Consider the following 26,153-nt stretch of genomic DNA (forward strand, 5'->3'; position numbering starts at 1 on the left):
CCATCCATGACACAGTCTTTGATTTGAAATCTGTCTCTAGAAGTTTGATCTGCTTTTCTAACGGGAAGCACTGAAAGTAACTAAGTACTTTTACTCCAGTTCAACATAGAAACACTTTCTACATGATAGACACATTTCTATCTAGAATATAGAAGAGTTTAAAACATGGAATGGACATGAGATGTGTTGTGTTCATATATAAATCTATGTCTGATATCTAGAGTTTTCTATCTAGAAGGTAAATCTATTAAAGACTCAAGTGGTGTTTCTTGTCACCTCCTCAGTATATGAATGAAAACATATTAGTGTGAGATTGTGTTTCTCCTGGTCCCACTGTGATACATATCTGCTGACAAGACACCACAACATGTTACAAGACAGAATACAAAAGGAATAAATGAACAGAAGGTTTACTAGTATATGAAGAATGTGTCTAAAAATATATACAAGATATTTAATGTCTGTGTAAAATATAGAAAGTCTATGAACTGGAAGATAGTATAAAATATATACGTTGATCATGATGGACCTGAGTTTGTTGAAAGTCTCAGTGTCAGTGAACGCATCATGTGTGTCCTCCATGGCTCCATCTAGTGGACGGATAGTAGAAGTACAGCAGCTGATGAATAAGAGCCAATCAGTGGAGGATCAGCTGATCTGTTTACAACATGAATGAGTGGAGAACAATCACTAACTTTATACAAGTCACATGGTTTGAGTAACTTGCTGAATTCTTGCTTATTTTACATGGATCTTATAAAATGGCCGACACAGTAAGTGTCAGGCCTTAGAGGAGGAGACAGATAAGAGACTGATCTTTGAAGCAGAGTAGTGTCTTCAGTCTTTGATCAGCTGTTCAGTCTGTTTCCATGGAGACAAGTCTTCATTGTGTTTGACTGTGGACCAGAGAGAGAAGATGAGATCTGTCTGAGGAGAGGAGGAGCTAAACTAATGCTAAGCTAACCAGAGTTCATATAGACACAGTCTGCACATTAGTATGAAACATTGAGGAAGAGAGTCAGCAGCTCCACGTCTGAGGCCTCGGCCTGCAGGTCTTCTTCATGGTAGAGACTCAGATGAAACTCATCAGCTGTAACGCTGCAGAGGAAGTGGAGCTGGAGAATAAAAACTCCTGGTTCATCTACGTTCTAGTCCTCATGGACACTCGTGACCTTTGGTTTATTCCTGGAAGAATGAACATTGTTATGTCCAGAAACTAAACTGAGACAAAGACGTCTGAAAAAGAAGACATTGTTCAGCTCTAAATGTGTGTTGCCTCTAAGGCATTTATGTCGTTTATCTTTATTGTTTGCTTTAAAAATAATTAATTTATATGTGTTTAAGTTATAAATAGCAGTAAAAGGGTAAAATGGTTTGAGAAGATTTTATTTTGAAGGTCGACTTGCTAGCGACATCACTTCCTTGTTTACTTTCTCTTCCTGGTTGCTCTGAGAGGGAAACTGACATGCTGTTCATGCACTGAGACTTATCCACAGTCTTCCACCTGGAAACATTGTTCGGGCAATGCCGTAAGTGTATATATTTCATGATGAAGATGTTAAAAGGCATAAATAGCGGTAATTGTTAAAAAACTTATATTTCATTTTTAATTTAGAAAGGTCATTTTGTACATGTTTAAAGAGCATTCTTCTGATGATCATTACTGTTGCTCAAGGGTACATACAAAGATGTAAATTCATATTTTGAGTTGTTTCATAATGCAATATTAGTACAGTACATTTCTATTTTATATTTCTTTTAACTACAGTTTTCATCGCTTGTCAACTGAAGATTCAGAGAGTAACAAGTCAACTCTACCCGGACCCCTGTGTTCATTGACGAAGGTTTAGCTTGGTGTTTAACCAGACTTGCTACACTCTGCAACAGAACACTATAAAATGACTGGTGGGGAGTTTAGGTTTTTATCACCTGAGGGTCACATGACTAGAGTCTGTTAATGACCTGATACTCACCTGGACCTGGACCTGGACCTGGAGGAACCTGTTCTAATGGACCTGGTGGTTCTCTGATGATCCATTAATGTCCAGAGACTCCTCAGATCTTCAGAACATGTGGACATTGTTGTCCCTTGTCCTTCAGGTGTAGGTGGACAGCTGAGTCCTGACCTGAAGACCTTGTTTGAGTCGTAGAGAAGATAAACTCAGGATGAGTTGGGGGGAAGGACGTCCAGGCTATTTTGTGTAGACACTTTGTTTGTAAGTGTCCAAAGTTAAAATAGTGAAATATGTTTGAGGAGACAAAGAAACAGCTGATGGCTCTGAGGTGAAGAACATGTGCCTCGCTAGGATCATCTCTAACATGATCAGTCAGAGAGTCTGAGGTTTCTTAATGTTTCTGTCTGCTTTGTTTTCTGTGTGGCTGATAATGGCCTGTCAGTCACTCACTGTGGACTGGTGGACGTTTTACAGTCTTCAGTCTCTGGCTCTGGGTTCCTTCTCCAGCTGATTCATCAGGGAGGCAAAGCTTTATGAAACAGCTGCAGACTGAGCTGTTGATGGTCAGTGGGATCAGCAGGACTAGTAAACCTTTACCACTACAGAGACTCATCTGATTCACTCTTCACATCCACATATCACTCCAGGGACATTTACCTTGTGTTTGTCTCTGTGAGGACAGACATGATGAGAGCTAATTGTTGATGATTGGTCCACAGAGTCCACCAGCAGAGCTCAGAGGTTCTCAGTGGTCAGTCTGCCCAGCAGCATCAGACACAGCTGGACTCCATCTTTCTGGTCTGTACATGTACAACAACTACTTTCCATCATCTCCATGCTGCACTTTGTAGACCAGTGGATTGTCAGTGTGTCCAACATGGATCTGATGTTTGTCTCCATGATTTCAGTCTGCTTGTGTCATTCATATGGTATTCTGTTCCAGCTGCTGGAGGACAACATCATCACTTTTGTGAAGAACCAGCTGAAGAAGATCCAGAAGGTTCTGAGTCCAGATTACCCAGAATGCTCAGAGAGTCAGTGGGAGGATGAGGAGGTGTTGGAGGGTGAGGATGAAGAGCAGAGGAGGAGCAGCAGAGATTTATTTGTGAAGATCACAATGAACTTCCTGAGGAGAATGAAGCAGGAGGAGCTGGCTGACTGTCTGCAGAGCAGTAAGAGGATTTCTCTAAACATTGAAGCTGCTGGAGAAATGGGACATTTACTAATGTCTCCAGAGATGAACCAAGATATATTCACACACTCATTCTTTAGAGCAATGACATGTTGGAATATTTACTGGAGAGTTTATTCATTCATCTTATTTCTTGTTTCTTCATTCAGGACTTTGTGGACGTAAAGTTAAATCTACTCTGAAGGAGAAGTTCCAGTGTGTGTTTGAGGGGATTGCTAAAGCAGGTAACTCAACCCTTCTGAATGAGATCTACACAGAGCTCTACATCACAGAGGGAGGGACTGCAGAGGTCAATGATGAACATGAGGTCAGACAGATTGAAACAGCATCCAGGAAACCACACAGACCAGAAACAAGCATCAGACAAGAAGACCTCTTTAAAGCCTCACCTGGAAGACATGGACCAATCAGAAGAGTGATGACAAAGGGAGTGGCTGGCATTGGGAAAACAGTCTTAACACAGAAGTTCACTCTGGACTGGGCTGAAGAAAAAGCCAACCAGGACATCCTCTTCATATTTCCATTGACTTTCAGAGAGCTGAATGTGTTGAAAGAGAGAAAGTTCAGCTTGGTGGAACTTATTCATTACTTCTTTCCTGAAACCAAAGAAGCAGGAATCTGCAGCTTTGAAGAGTTCCAGGTTGTGTTCATCTTTGACGGTCTGGATGAGTGTCGACTTCCCCTGGACTTCCACAACACTGAGATCCTGACTGATGTTAAAGAGTCCACCTCAGTGGATGTGCTGCTGACAAACCTCATCAGGGGGAAACTGCTTCCCTCCGCTCGCCTCTGGATAACTACACAACCTGCAGCAGCCAATCAGATCCCTCCTGAGTGTGTTGACATGGTGACAGAGGTCAGAGGGTTCACTGACCCCCAGAAGGAGGAGTACTTCATGAAGAGATTCAGAGATGAGGAGCAGGCCAGCAGGATCATCTCCCACATCAAGACATCACGAAGCCTCCACATCATGTGTCACATCCCAGTCTTCTGCTGGATCACTGCTACAGTTCTGGAGGATGTGTTGGAAACCAGAGAGGGAGGAGAGCTGCCCAAGACCCTGACTGAGATGTACATCCACTTCCTGGTGGTTCAGACCAAAGTGAAGAAGGTCAAGTATGATGGAGGAGCTGAGACAGATCCACACTGGAGTCCAGAGAGCAGGAAGATGATTGAGTCTTTGGGAAAACTGGCTTTTGATCAGCTGCTGAAAGGAAACCCGATCTTCGATGAGTCAGACCTGACAGAGTGTGGCATCGATATCAGAGCAGCCTCAGTGTACTCAGGAGTGTTGACACAGATCTTTAAAGAGGAGAGAGGACTGTACCAGGACAAGGTGTTCTGCTTCGTCCATCTAAGCATTCAGGAGTTTCTGGCTGCAGTCTACATGATCCACTGTTACACCAACAGGAAGACAGAGGTGCTGGAGGACTTCCTAGGAAGAAACTACAATAACTCACATCTGGATGAATTTCTGAACAGAGTCATGATTAAATCTCTGGAGAGTAAAAATGGTCACCTGGACCTGTTAGTTCGCTTCCTTCATGGCTTCTCTCTGGAGTCCAGCCAGAGACTCTTAGGAGGTCTGCTGGCTCAGACAAAGAAAAGTCCAGTAATCATTCAGAGAGCCATCAACAACCTGAAGAAGATGAACACTGATAATATCTCTCCTGACAGAATCATCAACATCTTCCACTGTCTGATGGAGATGAACGACCTCTCAGTTCATCAGGAGATCCAAGAGTTCCTGAAGTCAAAGAACAGATCAGAGAAGGAACTCTCTGAGATCCACTGCTCAGCTCTGGCCTACATGCTGCAGATGTCAGAGGAGGTTCTGGAAGAGCTGAACCTGGGTCAGTACAGAACATCAGATGAGGGACGATGGAGACTGATCCCAGTTGTGAGGAACTGCAGAAAGGCTGAGTGAGTCCTGATGTGATCATTAACAGAATCAATCAGTGGAGATTAGTAGTTTAGTTCTTCAGACGTTCTCATTCTTCTTCAAACAGTGTTCCACTTGTTCACTGCAAACATCACAGTCAGTTGTATTTAGTCCCAGATGTTCTCCAGCTGTTCTTCTAGTTATTGACTCTTTTCCTTCTATTTCTCTGTCTTATTATTCTCTCCATCAGTAAGTTAGTTTAGCTGAAGCAGCCTCTGAGGCCTCACGTTACAATGATGAGAGGATATTGAAGGCTGTTTCTAGAGTACAGAATAATCCTGAAGTCAGTGAAGTGACTCCACATCAACATCTATCTAAAGCTTGTTAAGATCAACATGAGCCACAGTAAACTACTGATCATCCCACACAGAGACTGACCCATCAATGGAGCATTTTATTGACTGAGTTCAACGTTTCATTTTAAGGAGAGAAGTCGAGTCACATGGTCTTGTTTTTATGTCTTTCTTTCTATTTGTTTCCTGTCTTGTTGCTGTAGAGAAGAGTTGAAGCAGGAAATGCTCAGAGGTCTGAATATATAAGATCAGAGCGGTAGAAGTCTGACTTGTTAAAGAGATCTGAAACACACAAAGGTCAGAATTTAGTTTGACAGATAAAACCCTGAGAACAGCTTTGTGATGACTTGATGCTGAAAAGAATTCAACCTGATTGTTTGTTCATTGTGTTTGTGGTGAACAACTAAAGTTGAGCCAGTGCTGTGTCCTCCACATGGAAATATTTCACCATGTTCATACTGAATGATGTCCAGGTCTGAGGTTGTCAAGTGATGGGTTTCATTTTTGTTGGACTAAAGACTAAATGTTCCACTTGTGGACTGAAGCTGACGGCAGCAGGTCGACAGCAGAGATCATCTTTCCAACTGGAACTGTTCACTGAGCTGAACTCAGTGAAAAGATCCAGAGTCCATTAAACAGTGAAGACAGTCCAGATGTTTGTCTCATCCAGATGTCCTCATGATGGGATCAGATTAGGGTTGCCAACTGTCCCTTGAAAAACAGAATCGTCCCGTATTTAGAAACAAAAGTACGCTGAATTGAGCTGATTAAATGTATTGTGTTGAGCTGAAACAGGACGCACTTTGTCCCGTATTACAGTGAGAATCCAAAATAGTGTGTAAAATGTCAATGGAATGAATGAATAACAGGACGCTTTATATGAACATTTATGGTAAACTTATTCCCAGGCCGTCTCCTGCTCTGTGACCAATGAGCTGACAGCGGGAATCCCTCTCATCTCATTGGTCGAGGTACTGTTGCTTGTGAAGAAGATACCAGAAGACAACAAAGCAACAGATTTTCCTCACACTTTCTGTTTGCACTTTTGTTATTGCACTATCACAAGAGGAATGTTCTGATTTCTATTGTTTTATATTAATTTATACAGTTTTAAGTTAAGCAGGACAGGTTTCTGTTTAAGAAAGATATTTATTTTATTCTATTAATTTTGTATTTGGACAGTCTGGAAGCCTCACTGTAACTCAGTGTTGTCTCCACTCATCTGCACATTCAACTAAACAAAGGTCTGAGAGAGATGATGAGAATGATTGTTTCCTGTCAAACACTGATGTGGAGACAAAATGTCCAACAGGATGTGTCCAACTGTCCACTCATCGAACCCATCATGTTCATAGAAATGTCTTCTTCCATTATAATAGATTTTATTTATTTGTCTCATGACAGACTTTCTCACTGTGGACTCTCAGAGAGTCACTGTGAAGTCGTGGCCTCAGCTCTGAAGTCCAACCCCTCCCATCTGAAACATCTGGACCTGAGTGAAAACAACCTGAAGGATTCAGGAGTGAAGCATCTGTCTGCTGGACTGGAGAGTCCAAACTGTAAACTGGAGACTCTGATGTGAGTTTTCATTTATTTTCTTCTCAGGCTTCTGAAGAATGGAGATCCAGTTTAGATGAGTTCTCTTGTCAGGACTGTCAGATAGAAAAGGAGCTCAAAGAGTTTAAATGAAGGAGCATCATGTTCCTGAACATCAGCAGGTATCTCCTCAGTCATCAGACGTGCACAGGTACGGGCTATTGTTGCTCGGAAACAGCCCGTTTGCCCTTAGTATCTGAGCTGCCCCTCTGGAGAGAGTGCTTTTTTTTTTTTTTTTTGCTGTTGCGTCTACATCAATACAATGAGCCCATAACTGGTAAAGTAGAAGTGTTAAACAAATTAAATCACAACATAATTCAAATATTTTAGTCTGTAATCTAAAAGTTATTTTATCTTGACAACGTCAGCGACGCCCTCTGCCCCTCGTCACATGACTTTCTGACACACTGAACACTGTGGGTGGGTGTACGAGAGGGAAAGTTTGTCAGCCAGGTGAGTTTTAGAAGTTATGGAGATCACAAATGCTCTGTGAATAATACAAAAAAGTCTCCACCAGGCCTCCAATAATGTGCAGTTCTTAACGTTTGCCTCATGTCACGCAACACTGCCTTTTATTAACGTTAGCATATATGTTAGTAACATGAACCAAAGGAAGCTAATAACATCCCATGAGCAGAGCCTGGATGGTGTTTTGTGCCCCCAACTACGGTGGCTGAGAGGTGCAAACCAACATTACAAAATGTGAAACACTTTTACAAAGTTTCAGACAAATTTACACTTTAGAAAACATTTAAAACATTTTTATATATCATAAAATTGTCATAAAACATTTACAAGTCCCTCTGACTTAATCAGGAGAAGTGGGCTACATACAGAATGTGAATACTTTTACCACCTCTGGTGATCGCTCACTATTTTATGTCATGTGTCTCATTCCCATGAGACTGAGGACCGACTGCAGCATGGAGAACGGGACCATGGCCTCAATTCAGTTCACCCTATGCTGAATTTGTCACCCACAGCTTCATTATTTCAAAGTGGGAAATATATGAATAAAAACTAGTAACCGGTATTTATTACATTTTTGTATTATAGAGAACAAAACCTCTTGAAATACTTGTTTGTTTTTTCATGATTCATAAACAGACCACAGTTCGAGAATCGTGGATCTATAACAACTGAGAAAACACATGTTCACATACTTTAACATTATGAAAACCTCTTTAACAAAAGCAACTGCACATTTAGGTGAACCAATGACAACAGCAATGTTATGGCCCCTCAAACAAGTCCACGTTACGCGGCTCATGTGTTTGCCACAAAACGGCAAAACATTAGTCGATCTCTGTCCATCTTGGGTCACCATGTGTTGAGTCTAGTGGTAGCTTCCATGAGGAGAGTTGCCTTCACCTGTTTTGTGATGTATTTTCCCTTATATGGAAGTGGCACTCAGGGTGAGGGGTTTTCCCAGTGTTTAAAGCTGAGCTCCATAGATTGCTTAGATTCCTTTGTTTCCCCTTCCCCCCAAGCTTAGTTTGTAAATAAATGAGAAATAAAAGAACAAAACCAAAGCATCACCTAAGGACAGTTTTTTTCCCTGCACATTACACCATGAACTCCATCAACCTCAACAACAACTGGTGTTGGCCGCTCCCGTTATCACTTCCTGTTCAACCCCAGAGTTGGTACATTCCTTTTCTGGTTGATGGTTGAGGTTTGTAAATTTGTCTCAAGCTTTGTAAAAGTGTTTCACATTTTGTAATGTTGGTTTGCACCTCTCGGCCACTGTACCCAACGGAGCCTTCAAGGCAGTGCAGGGTTGGGGTTAGGCATTCAGTTGTGATGGTTAAGGTTAGGGTAAAGGGCTAGGGAATGCATTCATTTAATGAGTCTCCTCACTACGGTAGAAACGTGAGTTTGTGTGTTAGCGTGCGTGTGTTAGTGTGTGGGGGCGGGGAGTGCCTTCCATGCAGCACTGCCTTGAAGTCTGCGTTTGGGGCACAAAACACCATGGAGCTACCGGGAGACACGGTAGTGGATTTTCACTTGGTCCCGTCCCAATCCCATGACAGAATAAAACAATGAATCTCCTCCATTGGATGTGATGTGATATAGTATATCCAGTGTTGGGGAGTCGTCAACTGCATGTAGGCTAGTTCAACGACTAGCTTAAATACATTTTGTAGTTTTTTCTAAACTGACGAGACAACAGGCCCCTTTTTTATTTCATTATTTAGACTTTCATTGTTTTAATTTGTTATTTATTAACAAATGTTAATTAAGATATTTTTATTTTATTTGTGTATGAACTGTGAGGAAAGAAATTACACTTATAGTTTAATTCCAATGAACGGGCCATTTCTTTTGCTATAATTTTATATCATATGTTCATTGTCAGTTTGTCAGTTTAAACATTTTTTTCTAAGTGGCTTTAGTTAACCAATAGCCCCTCCAAATGTCTGTGCACATCCCTTCCTGAAGAGAAGTGTGGAGTTGGAAGAGCCGCCGGCTTCATTTAAATCACCAGTGTGGGAACACTTTTGTTTCCCGGTGCAACATAACGGTCATGGCACGCGAGTGGTGGACCGGACAAAGACTGTCTGCCGACGATGTTTGGCAGAGGTGTGGTACATCGCTGGAAACACATCAAACATGCTAACGCACATAAGACGGCATCACCCCGATATGTCTGTCACTGGTGCGAGGAAAAAAAACGTGTGTGCAACAAGTTAGTTGAGTTAGTTTCTTCTAATGAAGTTACCAAAGTTGCCAGTTGCTACCTGACTACCTCAGTTTATCTACAAGAAATTGTGCTTTTTCTTTTCCTCTGTATGAACTAGGGTTTAATATTTTTCCCGAAAATTAGATGAATCAGATCCCGGGAAAAGACAGCCCATTTCCCGGGAATCCCGGGAAACAGCTGTTTTTTGTTGTTGTTGTTTTTGCCCAAGTAATGTATCGATATCATTCAAATATGCGTTCCCAGCATGTTTTATATTATTTGTAACATTATTAGGGCAAGAAACACAGTTTATGTCCATATCAACAAAGTTTGCAATGATCAATTCTGCTGCGTGATCAAGTGAGCTGCGTGCGTGACAGCCTATCTGCCAAAAAGCAGCTACCGTATTGGTGTAGAACGATCACGTGACCAACCGTGCCACAACTCGCAACCAAGATCTTATTACGCTCTGAAGAAACTAGTTCTGCATAAAACATAGACGCATCGGCAATCGACTGGAATTTTTGCGACGAACTTTTTTTGGGTAGCTTAGCATGACTCGTTATCAGTGGCGGCTGGTGAATTTTATGTTAGGGGGGGCGCAAAGTTTGTAAATCAAACCCCTGTAGGGGGGTCTGGGGACATCCTCCCCCAGTAGATTTTTTTTGTGATTTTCACATACAAACTAAGCATTCTGGTGCATTCTGACAAAATAATAAAGACAAAATAGAACATTTCCTTACAAAGACAAATGGGGCCATGGACATTCGCGATGTCTTGGATAAGTACTTCATTACCCACAATCCTGAACAATCCCACAGTGATGCATCTGATTGGTGGAACTCGTCTGGTTAAACCCCGCGAAGCTCCGTGAAGACTGAAGAGTCTGTGCTGCTGTGTGGGCTACTGTGACGTTACTGTCTACTGTACGATCACAAATAAATAAAAAAGAACCTGTGTTGCGTTTTTGCACGGTAGACTCATCAGTGCAATCATGATCTCCTTGGCTGCCAATGCTGGCTTTTTTCAAGGATGAAAACAAGAGTGACCAGAGGGGTGAAAACGACTTCAAATCGGGTCATGTTGTTGAGTGTAGCGTGTCCGAAGGTCAGCTTGTGGGGTTTGTAAGGGCGAGCATGAGAGATAAGACCTACAAAGCACTGCACCATGTTGCTAACGTTATCGTTAACCGCTTTCACACACGCACACACGATAAAATACACGATGCTAAATATACAATTCAATACACAATACCTATATAAAACGCTATTATTGACATGATTACTACTGAAAGAACTGATATTAACTGCACATTCACTATATAAAAATCACTGGAGGAAAAAGTTCGCGTGGCCGTCGTCAGATTTGGAAGTCGCTGAAAAGGCTCTTTCGAGGTTGTGGCTTCAAGTCGACTTCAGTGAGGCGCGGTAGTTTATGGGATGAGTAGTTCCTTCTCTCGGAAATGAAAATATGTACTCAGTCTTGTACCTTTGACCTTTTTGGACTTTCTCTTCGTTTTTTCACTCGAGATGATATGTTATATGCTTATGAGTTCAGCCGTAGCTGGTTATCCTAAGACATGCTCTAAAACTCTTTAGATACGGATTTTTCCAAACGTCAATGGGAGAAATGAATGGGAACCGTACTTCCGGCACCACCGCGCTCTTTGGCTGTGGGCGTGATTGATTGATGAATTGTCCAATCATGCCAAGATTAAAAAAATAGAAAACAATGCCATTGGTCTGGGCGCAGAGAGCTGCGACCCAGAATCGAATTTTCATGCGCCAATGAAAAGCTGTTTCTGCTCGTAAACAGTAAAAAAGTTTGCTAGCTCTCATAGACTCCAGCATTACCGGCGCCCTTGACCTGGAGGAGGGCTTTATATCGAATGGCAAATCGCAAGCTTAGCCTAAAGTCAGACGCATTTAATGATTGCTGGCAGTGTGGCGGGTACCACTACACCATTGCACAAGTAAAAACGCGATGTATTTTTGTGTATTTATTTCGTATTTGTTAGGTTTGATTGATTCATGGTTGATCTTGGTAGATATATAAAACAGTCAATATTTCACAGGAGGGGCGGCGCCCTAGCGCCCTCTATTGACCAGCCGCCACTGCTCGTTATGTTTTATGAACTAAAGATTGTGTAGATGCCAGACTGTGGAATGGGATGAAACGATAACAGGGTTCACCTTACGGCCTAACAAAGCTGGCTGCAGACATCATTAGGAGGTTGGTAGCCTACTGCTGCAAATGACATTTGCTGCCGCTAGGGTGCGTGGATTTCTAGGCTATAGCCTACTGCTGCACTGAATTCAATGTTAACGTAAGACAACAATAGAAGCGCACGTGTAACAAAAAATAAATATATATTTCCCGTTTCCCGTCATAACCTTTCCCGGGAATCGGGAAATAGTCTTGATCAGATTTCCCGGGAATCCCGTTTCCCGGGATTAAACCCTAGTATGAACAAAATGAATGAATGGTATGAGAACCCTCCTAATGCATTTGTTTGATGTTTTATTCTAGTTTTTACTTTTAGAACAGGAGGTGGTTTTTAGTTTTTTCAGTCTATTGGTGTCTGTTCAAAATCAATGAATAAAGCTAGTTTTATGAATGTGTGAGTTTTTGTTTCTTTTTTCCTGTTGTACCGAACCGTGACTTGTGTGTACCGTTACACTCCTATCATTAACAGAGTTCTTGGTGTCACTAATCATTCTTTCTGTCCATACTGTCTGTGGAGACATCCCCTTCTAGTCTGACTCCAATGAGACAAGATGGAGGACAACATCCACAGTGTCGTTGTGTGGATGAATGATTGTAGAGTTGATCTTCAACTCATCTTCAGCACATCCAGTCAGTATCTTTGTGTTTCCACAGTGTTTCCTGCTGAGCTGCAGTGGAGGGACAGGAACTCAAAGAGGAACTTTGATTAGTGTCAGTCAGACTCCTGAAGCTTCATATTAGTGTCAGCTGAACAGTGGAGTTGTGTTAGGAAGAGACCACCTCACAGTCAGTGTGGACAGCAGGAAGAACTCTGTAATGTCCATATGACATGTGACTGTTGTTGGAAGACACACTTGAACATGTCAACTTGTCCTTTAACATTTGAATGACACAAACCTCCTGAGACACCAAATCCAGGAAGAAGAAGGTCCTGGAATCAAAGAACTAATCAACAGTTTGTAGTCCAACATGTGTGAGGAGGAGATATCGATCCTGTAATGAGGTCAGCGGCATCTTATTGATCTGTGTTGACATGAATAGTTGTCTGAATGTTGTGCTGACGTTTGGATGATGTCTGTAGAAGGCTGACATGATGAAGATCCACAATAACACAAGGACAAAGTCACTCTACTCATTTTAGAAAACAGCTCATTGATCAGGACACATTTCAGACCTCAACACATCTGATTGATCATCAGTCATTTCATCTTTTATTCTTTATTCAGATTGTGGAGATGCAGGTTGTCAGAGATCAGCTGTAATTCTCTGGTCTCAGCTCTGAAGTCCAACCCCTCCCATCTGAAACATCTGAACCTGAGTGGTAACAACCTTAAGGATTCAGGAGTGAAGCCGCTGTGTGGTTTTCTGGAGAGTCCAGACTGTAGACTGGAGACTCTGAGGTGAGTTCACTGTCTGTTACTGTTGTAGATCTGACATTAGGGCTGGGCGTTATGGACCAAAAGTCATATCCCGATATATTTCGGCTGAATATCGATATATGATATATATCCCGATATGGAGCTTTTTCAGGTTGTGGATGGCTTACGACTGGGGCTTCTGCAGCGTGGGGGACATGTCATCAGTCATTTCATCTTTTATTCTTTATTCAGATTGGACAGCTGCAGTTTGTCAGAGATCAGCTGTGATTCTCTGGTCTCAGCTCTGAAGTCCAACCCCTCCCATCTGAAATATCTGGACCTGAATAACAACATCCTGAAGGATTCAGGAGTGAAGCAGCTGTGTGGTTTTCTGGAGAGTCCAGACTGTAGACTGGAGACTCTGATGTGAGTTCACTGTCTGTTACTGTTGTAGATCTGATATTAGGGCTGGGTGATTTGGACCAAAAGTCATATCCTGATATATTTAGGCTGAATATCGATAAACGATATATAAGAATAAGAAGAATAAGAATAAGAAAACCTTTATTAGTCCTGCAATAGGTAAATTACAGTTTACAACAGCTTACAGAAAAGGCAGAATAAAAAATAACAAGAGCAAAAAGAGTAGCTTATAAAAGATAAATAACGAAATAGAATAGGATAAAAATATTGCACGGATTGAATTGTAAAGTATTGCATAGACTGCTATCAAACTGCTGTTTTGGAGTTTTTACACCTTATGGTGTAATACTATTGCACATATATCAGGTGTTTTGGTTGAGGAGCCTAACAGCAGCAGGAAGGAGAGACCTTCTGTATCTTCACACATGGAGGGTGAAGCAGTCTGTCACTGAAGCTGCTCCTCAGTCCTGTCATGTCTCCATGCAGAGGGTGGGACTCATTGTCATTGTTGCTGTCACACCGGTCTGCTAGTCTACAGCCAGGAGTCCTTGTTAATCTGCTACTGTAAATTGTTCCTTTGTTCTGCCTGGGTCACGTCAGCTCGAAGGATTGTAATATCAGAGCTTTCATTTACATTAACCTTTGAATCGGTGTCCATGTGTGTATGTGTGTTTGGTAATTAGGCGCAGCCAGGATGTCTAAAAAAAGAAAAGTGGACATAAGAGACATCTTTACAAGTCAAAGTGGAAGTTACTCAAAGAAATGCGTTGCAGCCATCCTTCAACACCTTCACTGGCTCCAATAAAGCAGCATATCCACTTCAAGATCCTCCTCATCATTTACAAAGCTCTCAATAATCTTGTAAAGTCTATTAGTTTGATTGAAAGTGCTGATAAATAAAACTTCTCTCTTACACTAATTTCAAATCAAATGTAATACTTGACTACTTCCACTGAATAATGGACATTTGATTCAGTTTCTCTCCACCTGTGATGCCAGTTTGACCTGCCCACCACTGGGTTGTGCTTTGTAAATGAGCTCTGTTTACCATATATTCCATAAATAAGTGTAAAATTGGTGGTACTGAGTTGGAGTGAAGTTGACTAACAAGGTGAAACACAGAATTGGGTGACAATGTTTTGCTACATGCTTTACAACCAGTCAAACCAAAAAAGGGAACATTAAACTTAAAAGTAGCAATAGAAAACTAGAAGAACTACTAGAAAACACAGTCAACTGAAAGATTAGAGTTTTATTAAAAATACTTGTGTCCCCCCCCACCTCTGAAATCAAAATTTGGTCCTTGACCGAAGCACTTCAACCCTACGGTACCGTCTAAGAGCTGTTAGCGCTAGCAGTCCCGGTCCCAGTACGGACAAGACGTGTCGGCAGCATTACATTATTATCATTTTAAAAAATGAAAGTGACGGGTGAAAATAGATTATGACGGGAGTTTTATGACCCTGTCAGTCAAAATGAGAGACAACGAAAAAGTCTAGCTCAACCTCTGCGTATAACGTAATTTTGTTGCTCATCTGATACTTTGAATCTGAACCATCTCCAAATTACTGAGCCACTGCTTTTTCTTTTTCTAACCAATTTCTCCTCCACACACTCTGCAGACGTTGTTGCTCCTCCTCTGTGCATGAAAGAGGAGGGACGGGGGGAGCAGTGCAGAGAGCTCCGGGTCAGCAGCTTGATGGAGCAAGGATCACAGCGCTAATTTGAACTATATCGATATACGAGATATAGTTTAAATACCGTATCACATTAAAAAATATATCCATATATGTTTTAATGTGATATATCACCCAGCCCTATCTGATATGTTTAATCACCAACTGAATTTAATGTATTTTACGTAAAACTTTATTGTTCCTCAAAATGAAGACAAATACAAACTCATTTAAATAACTGTATAATGTTGAGCTTCATTCCTTCATTCCTCCATTGATGAGGACACATTTAAAACCTCAACACATCTGATTGATCATCAATCATTTCATCTTTTATTCTTTATTCAGATTGGTGAGCTGCAGTTTGTCAGAGATCAGCTGTGATTCTCTGGTCTCAGCTCTGAAGTCCAACCCCTCCCATATGAAACATCTGTGCCTGAATAACAACATCCTGAAGGATTCAGGAGTCAAGCAGCTGTGTGGTTTTCTGGAAAGTCCAGACTGTGGACTGGAGACTCTGACGTGAGTTCACTATCTGTTACTGTTCTAGGTCTGATATTAGGGCTGGGCGATATGGACCAAAAGTCATATCCTGATATATTTAGGCTGAATATCGATATACGATATATAAGAATAAGAATAAGAAAACCTTTATTAGTCCCACAATAGGGAAATTACAGTTTACAACAGCTTACAGAAAAGGCAGAATAAAAAATAACGAGCAAAAAGAGCAGCTTATAAAAGATAAATAATGAAATAGAATAGGATAAAAATATTGCACGGATTGAATTGTAAAATATTGCATAGACTGCTATCAAACTGCTGTTTTGGAGTTTTTACACCTTATGGTGTAATACTATTGCACATATATCAGGTGTGTTGGTTGTGGAGCCTAACAGCAGCAGGAAGGAAAGACCTTCTGTATCTTCACACATGGAGGGTGAAGCAGTCTGTCACTGAAGCTGCTCCTCAGTCCTGTCATGTCTCCATGCAGGGGGTGGGACTCATTGTCCAGCATGGAGGACAGTTTAGCCAGGACGCTCAATGTCCATTCCCTGGATGTTCACTGGCAAGGGGAGGGCAGAACGGCGTCTGTGAAAATCCACCACCATCTCCTTGGTTTTCCCCACGTTGATCAGGAGGTGGTTTCGCTGACACCAGTCCACAAAGTTCTCCGTCAGTCCTCTGTACTCTGCGTAATCATCTCTGATGAGGCCAACAATCATCAATCATTAGAGAACTTCAGCAGTACACAGCTGTCGGTGTTGTGTCTGAAGTCTGCTGTGTAGAGGGTGAAAATGAAAAGAAAGGGGGCCAGGACAGTCCCCTGGGGGACACCCATACTGCTGGTGAGCAGGTCAGACACACAGTTCCTGTTTCTCACAAACTGTGGTCGGTCTGTGAGGTAGTCCAGGATCCATGTAGACAGCTGGTGGTCCACACCCATCCTCTCCAGTTTGTCCCTCAGAATCAGCGGCTGGATGGTGTTGAACGCACTGGAGAAATAAAAAAAGGTGATTCTCACAGTGCTGCCAGGCTCTTCCAGGTGAGAGAGAGCTCGGTGTAGCAGGAAGATAACGGCGTCCTCCACTCCAACATTAGGATGGTAGGCAAACTGTAGTGGGTCCATGGAGGGGCCCACCTCAGAGTGGAGATGTCCCAGTATCAGTCTCTCCAGTGTCTTCATCAGGTGGGATGTTAGAGCCACCAGTCTGTAGCTGCTGAGGTCTTTAGGGTGCCATGTTTTGGGCACCGGTACCATGCACGAGGTCTTCTAAATCTGTGGTAGCACTCTCAGCTCAAGGCTCAGGTTGAAGACATGCTCCATAACTCCACACAGTTCATCTGCACAGGACTTAAGGAGCCTGGAGCTGATACCATCCGGTCCAGCTGCTTTCCTCGCTTTTATCTTACTGAGCTCTTTTCTCACCTGCTCTGCTGTGAAGGACAGGGGTGGGGGATGAGTGGCTCCATCCTGGTATGAAGATGTGAGTACATGGTCTGGTGAGCCAAAGGTGAGTGAGGAGGGCATAAGCCAGGTGTTGGCAAGTGAGGGACCAGCTGCATGAGGGGAGGAGTGGGTGCTTGATCAAACCTATTGAAATGTAGATTTAGATCGTTGACCCACAGCTGATCCCCCTCAACCTGTTCATGGGGTGTTTTGTAGCCTGAGATGGTTTCCAGGCTTCTCCACACCCCTCTGATGTTCTTCCTCTGCAGCTGCTCCTCCATCTTCCTCCTGTAGCTGGCCGTTCCCTCCCTGATCTTCCTTCTCAGCTCCTTCTGTACAGTCCTCAGCTCCTCCTTATTCCCTGATCTGAAAGCTCTCTTCTTCTCCTTCAGCAGAGCTTTAATATCAGGGTTAATCCACGGATTGTTATGTGAGAAGCACCGTACCACCCTGGAGGGAGCAGTGTTCTCAAAGCAGAACTTAATGTAGTCTGTAATGCAGTCTGTCATGGCATTGATGTTCTCCCCATGTGGATCACAGAGTTCTGTCCACACAGTGGTGTTGAAGCAGTCCCTGAGAGCTGCCTCACTCTCCACAGTCCACCTCTTCACCGTGCATGGGACCACAGGCTGCAGGTGTACAGTAGGCTTATACACAGGCTGCAGGTGTACAGTAGGCTTATACACAGGCTGCAGGTGTACAGTAGGCTGATACACAGGCTGCAGGTGAACAGTAGGCTTATACACAGGCTGCAGGTGAACAATGTTGTGGTCAGCTCTTCCTAGGGGAGGGAGGGGGGATGCAGAATATGCCTCCTTGGTGTTGACATAAAACCAGTCCAGTGTCTTATTGTCTCTTGTGGGGCAGGTGACATACTGAGTGTATGTGGGCAGATCAGATGAGGGAGAAGTGTGGTTGAAGTAGAGTTGTCACGATACCAAAATGAGTAACCACGATACTATACCAGACAAAGTATAGACCCTTTTTCGGTTTGTAAACATTGATGAAGTGGAACTGTATGCGCGTGCATTTTGGCAACGGAAGTATGGCGGAGATAAACAGCTTGTTAAGTTATGCAAGGGGATTATCAACTAAAGATCGTAAATGTTACCTTAACAAGTTGACTTTGACAAATGGTGTCCGACTTCCAGATCCATGTTCTATTAATGAGTGGGTTGATAACGTTAGCAAGTGGCCGAATATACTGTGGCCATATATATATATATATAAACCTATTTAACTGAGAAACCGAGAGTGTACACCAGAGAGAAACGACGAGCCTATAAATCACTGGATGAATACGTTGTCTGATACCATGACATAGACTCAGAGTTTTGTGTTTTGAGATCAGAAATTCTCCCTAGTCAAAGACATGGACACAAGACAACGATGTACGAGGCTTGGGTTGTAATCAACCAACGAGAAAACTACGTCCTCACAGCGAATTGCACCTGTATGGCGGGTTAAATAGCATATTATTTCTGTGTTGTGGGCTTAGATAACAGTTCAGAGCTCTATGATATACGTAGCTGTTATGTAAAGATGAATTATGCTTTTGTGTTACTGTCCTTTCATCTGGCTAATACTCTCCTTTCCATATCACAAATCGTATGCCTTGCCCTGTAACTTTCTCATAACCAGGGATTGAAACATGAACAACTCAGTGACAACAGCTTTACATTTATTTATTCATTGACATTCATTCATTCATTTTACAACAGCTTTACATTTTCTGCTTGTAGTGCGTCAAACTCTTGTCGCAGGTTGACATAAGCCCTATAGCGGAGGTCGTCTGTGATCTTAATCCCGTGTGAATCGGCCATGTCCGTAAAGTAAAAGTTATATCACACGTAACACAGAGGTCGTGTGATAATACAACCCAGTGTGAATCAGCATCCCTGTGAATTGGACAGATGTTAGGGTACAACGTCAGGATGTCTGACCCATTCACCCATTTAGACGGATGAAATCATTAAATCAAGCATGAATATGTTCATCGACAAAGGTGGAGCTGATTTAAATACTGACAGGTCGTTAGTAATTTCTTTCCCGGGATCGATAGTCTCATCATGTCTTATTTGTAAAAATATACTGTATATATTTTTTATTATCAATTAGAATTCACAAAGTAACAGACGTGGGGGGGTCGTTTCTGAATCACATGACCTCCCCAGGTAAAACTAGTCCCATGCTAATAGTCCTCATGAAGTTGACTGTATCTCAGGTTCAGATCATCATACTCTCTCTTTGGAACTGGGATATCCTCTTCAGCTTTAATATAGAGAAGTGAAAAATGTAATTGTTATTATTATTATTATTATTAATAAAATACAACACAAACCTTAGCCTAGCAAGCTACTAGGTAAATCTAACGCCAGCTTATCAAACTTTAGCTGCATTTGATTATTATTCTATATCATACAGACAATCACTAATGTAAAATCAAAGATTAGGCTAGATAGTGTTATAACCTCACCTGATATAAAGTGGGCGCTGCAGACGCGAGCATTTTTGATTATGTCCTCATTCCAGTGCACACGTTTAATCGCCTGCAGCCACAGACGCCGCCGGTTGCTCTGAAATGGTCGTGATTCTGTCGGAATCCTATAAAACTTTAGTCCACCAGTGGAATTAGCGATCGTACAACCGTATACGCAACAACCAGACATGTTGATGCTAGGAACAGTTTGTAAATGCTTGCTAACCAGTTGCTACCTCGTGTTTGTTAGTCAGAGCTGCTGAAAAACAACACCACTTCCGTTGCCAAAATGCGCGCGCACATATTATATGACGTCCAAGTCATATATATCCAAGTCATCAGGGACTACAAAACCCCACCCCCCTCCTGTGAGGATGACACCAGCTTCCTCAACGAACTAAATAACTACTTTGGGAGGTTTGAGGCATTAAACAACACAGCAGGAATAAAATCGGCTCCTCGCCCAGATGAGCAGTCACTCTGCCTGGACCCAGCTGATGTCCGAAGAACCCTGAGGAAGGTCAACGTCCGGAAAGCAGCGGGTCCAGACAACATACCAGGAAAGGTGCTTAAGGAATGTGCTGACCAACTGACGGGGGTTCTCACAGACATTTTTAACACCTCACTGCACCAGGCTGTGGTACCAACCTGCTTCAAGACTGACACAATTGTACCAGTACCCAAAAGAAATACAACCTCCTCCCTCAATGATTACCGCCCAGTCGCACTCACCCCCATCATGATGAAGTGCTTTGAGAGGCTGGTAAAGGACCACATCACCTCCAGGCGACCCTCAACATTCGACCCGTACCAGTTTGCTTATCACCCCAACCACTCCACAGAGGATGCCAACTCCTCTGCACTCCATCGGAGCCTGGAGCATCTGGAGGGGAGAAACACACATGTGCGGATGCTGTTTCTGGACTTCAGCTCCGCGTTCAACACCATCATCCCACAGCATCTGATCAACAAACTGGCCCCCCTCGGATTCAGCACCCACCTGTGTAACTGGCTGCTGGACTTCCTCACCAACAGACCTCAGTGTATGCAGGTGGGAAAAAACATCTCCAGTGTCATGTCCCTGAGTACCGGTTCCCCCCAGGGCTGCGTCCTGAGTCCTCTGCTGTTCACACTGATGACCCACGACTGCTCTGCTAGGTTCACTACTAACCACATCGTGAAGTTTGCAGACAACACGACAGTAGTGGGCCTCATCAGCAATAATAATGACCAGGCTTACAGAGAGGAGGTGAAACATCTGGTGGACTGGTGTGAGACCAACAACCTGATCCTGAATGTCTCAAAAACCAAAGAGATCATCATAGACTTTAGGAAAAACCAGTCCAGCCACACTCCTCTCACCATCAATAACTCAGCAGTGGAGATCGTCAGCAGCACCAGGTTCCTGGGGGTGCAGATAACGAACACTCTGAGCTGGTCCAAACACACCGGATCCCTTGTAAAGAGGGCTCAGCAGCGCATGCACTTTCTGCTACGGATGAGGAGAGTCAACCTGCCTCCTCCCATTCTCACCACCTTCTACAGAGGTACTATAGAGAGCATAGTGACCACCTGCATCTCTGTCTGGTCAGGGGCTTGCAGTGCCTCTGACTGGAAGTCCCTACAGAGGGTGGTGAGGACAGCGGAGAAAATCATCGGGTCTTCACTTCCTTCCATACAGGACATTGCCAAAAGACGCTGTCTGACAAGGGCTAAAAACATCATCTCAGCCCCCTCACACCCCCAACATGGACTGTTCTCACTGTTGGCCTCTGGAAGGAGGTTTCCATATGCCATAAGACTGCTCAACGCACTATAAACAGTACCCCCCTCCACCCACTCCCATTACCCTGCAATTAAAAAAGTGCAATAATATTTATCTACATTTTAAGTTTCTTAGATGTACCGAAATTTCTTTTTGATGAAAATCAAAATGACAAATAAAGTCTGTCTAAGTCTAAAAAGTCAGCTGAAAAGGGGTCTATCACGGTTCCAGGTATTATCGCGATACTGCAGCCTTTTTTTAAATTATTATTATTTTTATGAACTGCAATGTATTTGTAGTACACGAAAGAGGAGGGACGGGGGGGAGCAGTGCAAACTGTATAATGTTGAGCTTCATTCCTGGTCAACACACACATTGATGAGGACACATTTAAAACCTCAACACATCTGATTGATCATCAATCATTTGATCTTTTATTTTTTATTCAGGTTGAGGAGATGCAGGTTGTCAAAGATCAGCTGCGATTCTCTGGTCTCAGCTCTGAAGTCCAACCCCTCCCATCTGAAATATCTGAACCTGAGAATCAACAACCTGAAGGATTCAGATGTGAAGCAGCTTCTTGATCTTGAGGAGAGTCCAGACTATAAACTGGAGACTCTGGAGTGAGTAGAGGGTTCCAGTCAGTCCATGCTGCTTTCATCAGTATTGTCCTAAACACAGTTAGTATCAAAGACCCAGTGTTTCCTGTAAACCTGCAGCTTCTCAGTGAAGCTGTGAGAAGAGAATGGAGACAGACTTCAGGATTGGACAGAAAGACAGAGAGAGAGACAACAGTCAGCCAATCAGATGAGCCAGAAGCTTGTTGTGATCATGTGTTTGAGTTGATGTGAAGAAGACTGTTGATGTTGTGTTGATGTGTCCAGGAAATAAAGCTGGATTCCAGCTGACAGCCTTTGAAGATGTATAGAGACAGTGGTGGTCATTCATCAAATCTGATGAACAACTGATCACAGCTCTGAGATCAGTCTGACTGAAGCCTGCACATCACAGAACCAGCATTACATTTAGTAACCATGAGCAGAGTCATCACATGTGTCATTAGTTTGATCAGATCTCTTCAATGACAGCCTCCATGTTTATTAGTCAGCTGATCTTTGTTTAAATGGAGCAGCAGTAAATCCATCACTAAAGTGTTGGTGCAGTAATGAAGCGTTCAGGACTCTCAGCAGTTTATTAGTGAAATCTGCAGAGGAAACAGACTTGATGCTAAAAGTCTCTGCAGGTCTGTGTGTGTTCACTCCAACACGTTAACATGAAGCTGAAAGGAAACTGGCTGAGCTCCACAGCTGCTCCACTGCTGCTCTGAACAGGACTGAAGTCCCTGCTGCTCTTTCTACTGGATGTGATGATGAAGGGAGACTCTGGGAACACTCCTTTATCTCCTCTCTCCTTTTTCCTCCTCTCTACAGATGGGAGACACCGTGGCAGTAAACAGGACGGTGTGTGTTGTGAGAGGATGAGCTGTGTCCTGATGATCCAGAGGTTGAAGCAGACTCTGACTGGACCATGTTACTGGGAGGTGGAGAGGAGAGCTTCATCCACATATTCTCCATTTAAGACCATCAACAGAGCTGCACTTCAACTCTTCACAGAGCTCCAACAAATCAAGTCCAGTCCCTCATGAATGATTCAGACACATTCAGTCAACCTGCCAGCATCAACAGTCCTTCCTGTTGTTGTGTGGATGTTTGTTCCATGTCTTCTCTTGTCTCTGTAGAAACAGTAGATTCCAGATGTTTTACTCCTGTTTCATCCACATATTTATTGTGTTGGAGCGAGCAGCAGCTGCTTTATCTGTCATTGGTTATTGGTTGTTGAGTGTTTCCTGTTTGTAGAACTGGTGGTGAACTGTAGGAACAGGTGAGACTAAACGATGATTTAAAAGCAGCTGAAGATAAAACATGAAGCTGTCGACTGTAAAGCTCACAGTCAGACCAGAGACTCCATCAGATCCATGCTGGAGCTGGAATGAGTCTTCTTCAAAACCATCCCTCCAGAGGATATCTCTTTTCTGTCTCTACCCGGCTGGCCTTAGGCAGATGGTTCCTCCATATGAGCTGAGTTCTGTTCAAGGTTTCTTCCTGTTAAAAGGGAGTTTTTCCTGCCACCGTCGCCTTCACTCTGCTCTGGAGGTTTCAGGCCGGGTTTTTTTAAGCGTCTTGAGACAATTTGTATTGTTATTGACGCTATATAAATAAAACTAAATTGAATAATCTGGCCCGCAGCATGAATCTGCAAAGTACGTAGAAGACTACTGGTATTTAGGAAGGTTCATTAAGTGTCTGGAATGTCCTATGTTCAACGTGGTTCCTGAACGTACCATTTTCTTGTGTTGTTAATGGTATGGACAGGTGTCAATCTGTTTGATTAGCCAATCAGTGATGTTCAGGTTAACCTACCTGGTAACCAGGTGAGTGGGACTGAGAGGAAAGAGACGGAGCGAGACAGAAAGTCACCTCTAAAACTTAGTTCAATAATCTATATTTATTTAAGTTAGTGTGATTTAGTTCCGTGTCTGCCTGAACCACTTAGTGTGTTTGTTGGAGAGACTGGACGCTCAGTGGAGCCTTTTCTGTCTGGAATTCTACTTAATTGATGCTAAACCGTGACCACACTGAGGACTGATGCTAGTTAGCTCCTCATGCTAACAGTATGAGAGACTTGTTGTTGGGAAACACTTCCTGCACCAAGCTGCTGAGAACCTACTGGATGCTTCTGAACGTGGACGGAGCCTGAGGACGTGTTTCGACACCACAGTGACGGGACACTGCTGAAGGAGGGTTTACCAAACTAGATCTAACAGCACTCTGCATCCCAGGAACTGTGAGTACTGTTAAGACACTGAGAACTGGATCCAAATGGGCTCCAACATGCTCCAATGGTTTGGTACCATACACTAATGAACTAAGAATCTATTCAAAATACATTTTCTTCTTTTGATATTAAATTCAACACCTGGTCACAAATCAATGTTCTGTGTGCTTCTATTAGTATCTTAGTGATCATGTATTTCCTGGTAACTAGTAGGGACCTATGGGGCCACAGTGGTTTAGTTAATGTATGGGAGGCTGAGCTCTCCAGGGCAGCATAGCTGGATATGAAGATAACCAGGTCTCTCTGCTCCCTAGAATGAGTCAGACGTTCTAACTGCTGCTATACACACATCCCTAATTTAATACTTTAGTAGACCTATCATCTGTTCACCTCCCATGTAAAAATAAGAGAACAGAGCGCTACCAAAGTAACTGCTAATTTATCCACTGTTTTAGTCAGAGTAGTGAACAGAACATAACATCCAGAACTAAATGGCAAACATCAATAAAACTGCACTTTATTTTTTGAAAGAAATTCCAGGTTGTTCATAAAATGTTTAGTAAAAGGATAGCTCTTTAATTCTAAATATTTTCAGAATGTACTTGTTCTTCTTTGCTCTGAAACAACGGTGGACAATTTTACAGTGTATTTCTTGGTGATCGTTTTTTACAGTGTACCCCATCGTATTTTTTTAACAGTGGATGTTTTTACAGTTTATCTTCTGGTATTAATTTTTAGTAAAAAAAAAATAGTAAATCTCCTGGTTTTTATTTTTTACAATGTACACATTTGTAGTCAACTTGTTACAACACATCTTCTGGTCGTCATATTTTGCAGTGAATATCCTGGTGGACATTTTGTACAGTGTTCCTCCTTGTGGTCATTCTTTATAATGTATCTCCTGGTTGTTTTCTTCTACTGTCTGTCTCCATTTAGTCATTTTTAGGAGTGTATCTCCAAGTAATCCCTTTTTTTTTTACAGCATATCTCCTGGTGTTATTTTTTACAGTGTATCACCTGGTTGTAGTTTAAGCATATCTGCTGTTACTCATATGTGCTGTTTAGCTGCAGTTCCTCTGCGTGGCCACCAGAGGGCAGTGAACACTCATCAGTCAGTCTATCAGTGTAATAATATGTGTTCATTATCAGCCTGATGAACATTAGAGCTAAAATACTGCAGTCCATGAGTATCAGTATTATGGGACGTGGACAGTTGTAGTTAGTGACAGTGACCACTGGAGGGCAGTGATCATCATAGTTTCTCTGTGTTTGGATCATTAAACTGACTTCATGCAGTTCATCGTTTCACCACCAGAGGGAGACACATCTATCAACACAATTTAAAAACTGGTCTATAGTTTGAAGTCGGCACTTTCCACAAAAGTTGAAACGGAGACTGAATGACGCTGCATCTTGATGCTACGTCGTCTGAAATCGCTCATGTGATTTGAACGCACCATCGACTCCAGAGGGTTAATGTGCAATCTGTGTCTATGTCTTCAAAAACAACATTCTGTATTAGTTATTAGTTTGAAATGTAAAGGAGGAAATAGAAAACCATCCTAGTATAGTATGATATAAAAACCATATATTATAGTAGGTCATCTTCTAGAAGCTCATGGGTTTGACTTTGCTCAGTGTCGGTTCAGATGTTAAAGAAAACAAAGTGATTTAAAGTCTACATCAATGTTTTATTAAATAGAAGAAAAGATGGTTGACAGGTGATGACAGGTGATCACTTCTCATTTTACAGCTTCCTGGACAAAACATTTCAACAGT

At 42.5% G+C, this 26,153-nt stretch overlaps 1 protein-coding gene across 2 annotated transcripts; it reads left to right on the forward strand.

Moving 5' to 3' along the window:
- Positions 1-1,729: 1,729 nt before the first annotated feature.
- On the forward strand, positions 1,730-26,153 carry LOC311494578 (NLR family CARD domain-containing protein 3-like). Of its 2 annotated transcripts, XM_084553676.1 has the most exons (8): positions 1,730-3,127; positions 3,297-5,070; positions 6,787-6,960; positions 13,114-13,287; positions 13,498-13,671; positions 15,693-15,866; positions 21,989-22,162; positions 22,970-26,153. In XM_084553676.1, exons 1-8 carry the CDS (start codon positions 2,791-2,793, stop codon positions 22,989-22,991), a joined length of 3,003 nt encoding a protein of 1,000 aa, XP_084409802.1. In that variant the 5' UTR covers positions 1,730-2,790; the 3' UTR covers positions 22,992-26,153. The 2 variants fall into 2 exon arrangements, with proteins under 2 accessions (XP_084409802.1, XP_084409803.1); XM_084553677.1 differs by lacking the exon at positions 21,989-22,162.

The sequence above is a fragment of the Chelon labrosus genome (genome assembly GCF_963514085.1).
Source record: "Chelon labrosus genome assembly, chromosome: 10".
Taxonomy (NCBI): Eukaryota; Metazoa; Chordata; class Actinopteri; order Mugiliformes; family Mugilidae; genus Chelon; species Chelon labrosus.

Bases quoted from the DNA above. Each gene is read 5' to 3' on its own strand.
- LOC311494578 (XM_084553676.1), top strand. From the start codon at position 2,791: ATGCTGCACTTTGTAGACCAGTGGATTGTCAGTGTGTCCAACATGGAT. The intron at 3,128-3,296 runs GTAAGAGGATTT...TTCTTCATTCAG, and splicing joins GGCTGACTGTCTGCAGAGCA to GACTTTGTGGACGTAAAGTT. The intron at 15,867-21,988 runs GTGAGTTCACTA...TTTTTTATTCAG, and splicing joins TGTGGACTGGAGACTCTGAC to GTTGAGGAGATGCAGGTTGT.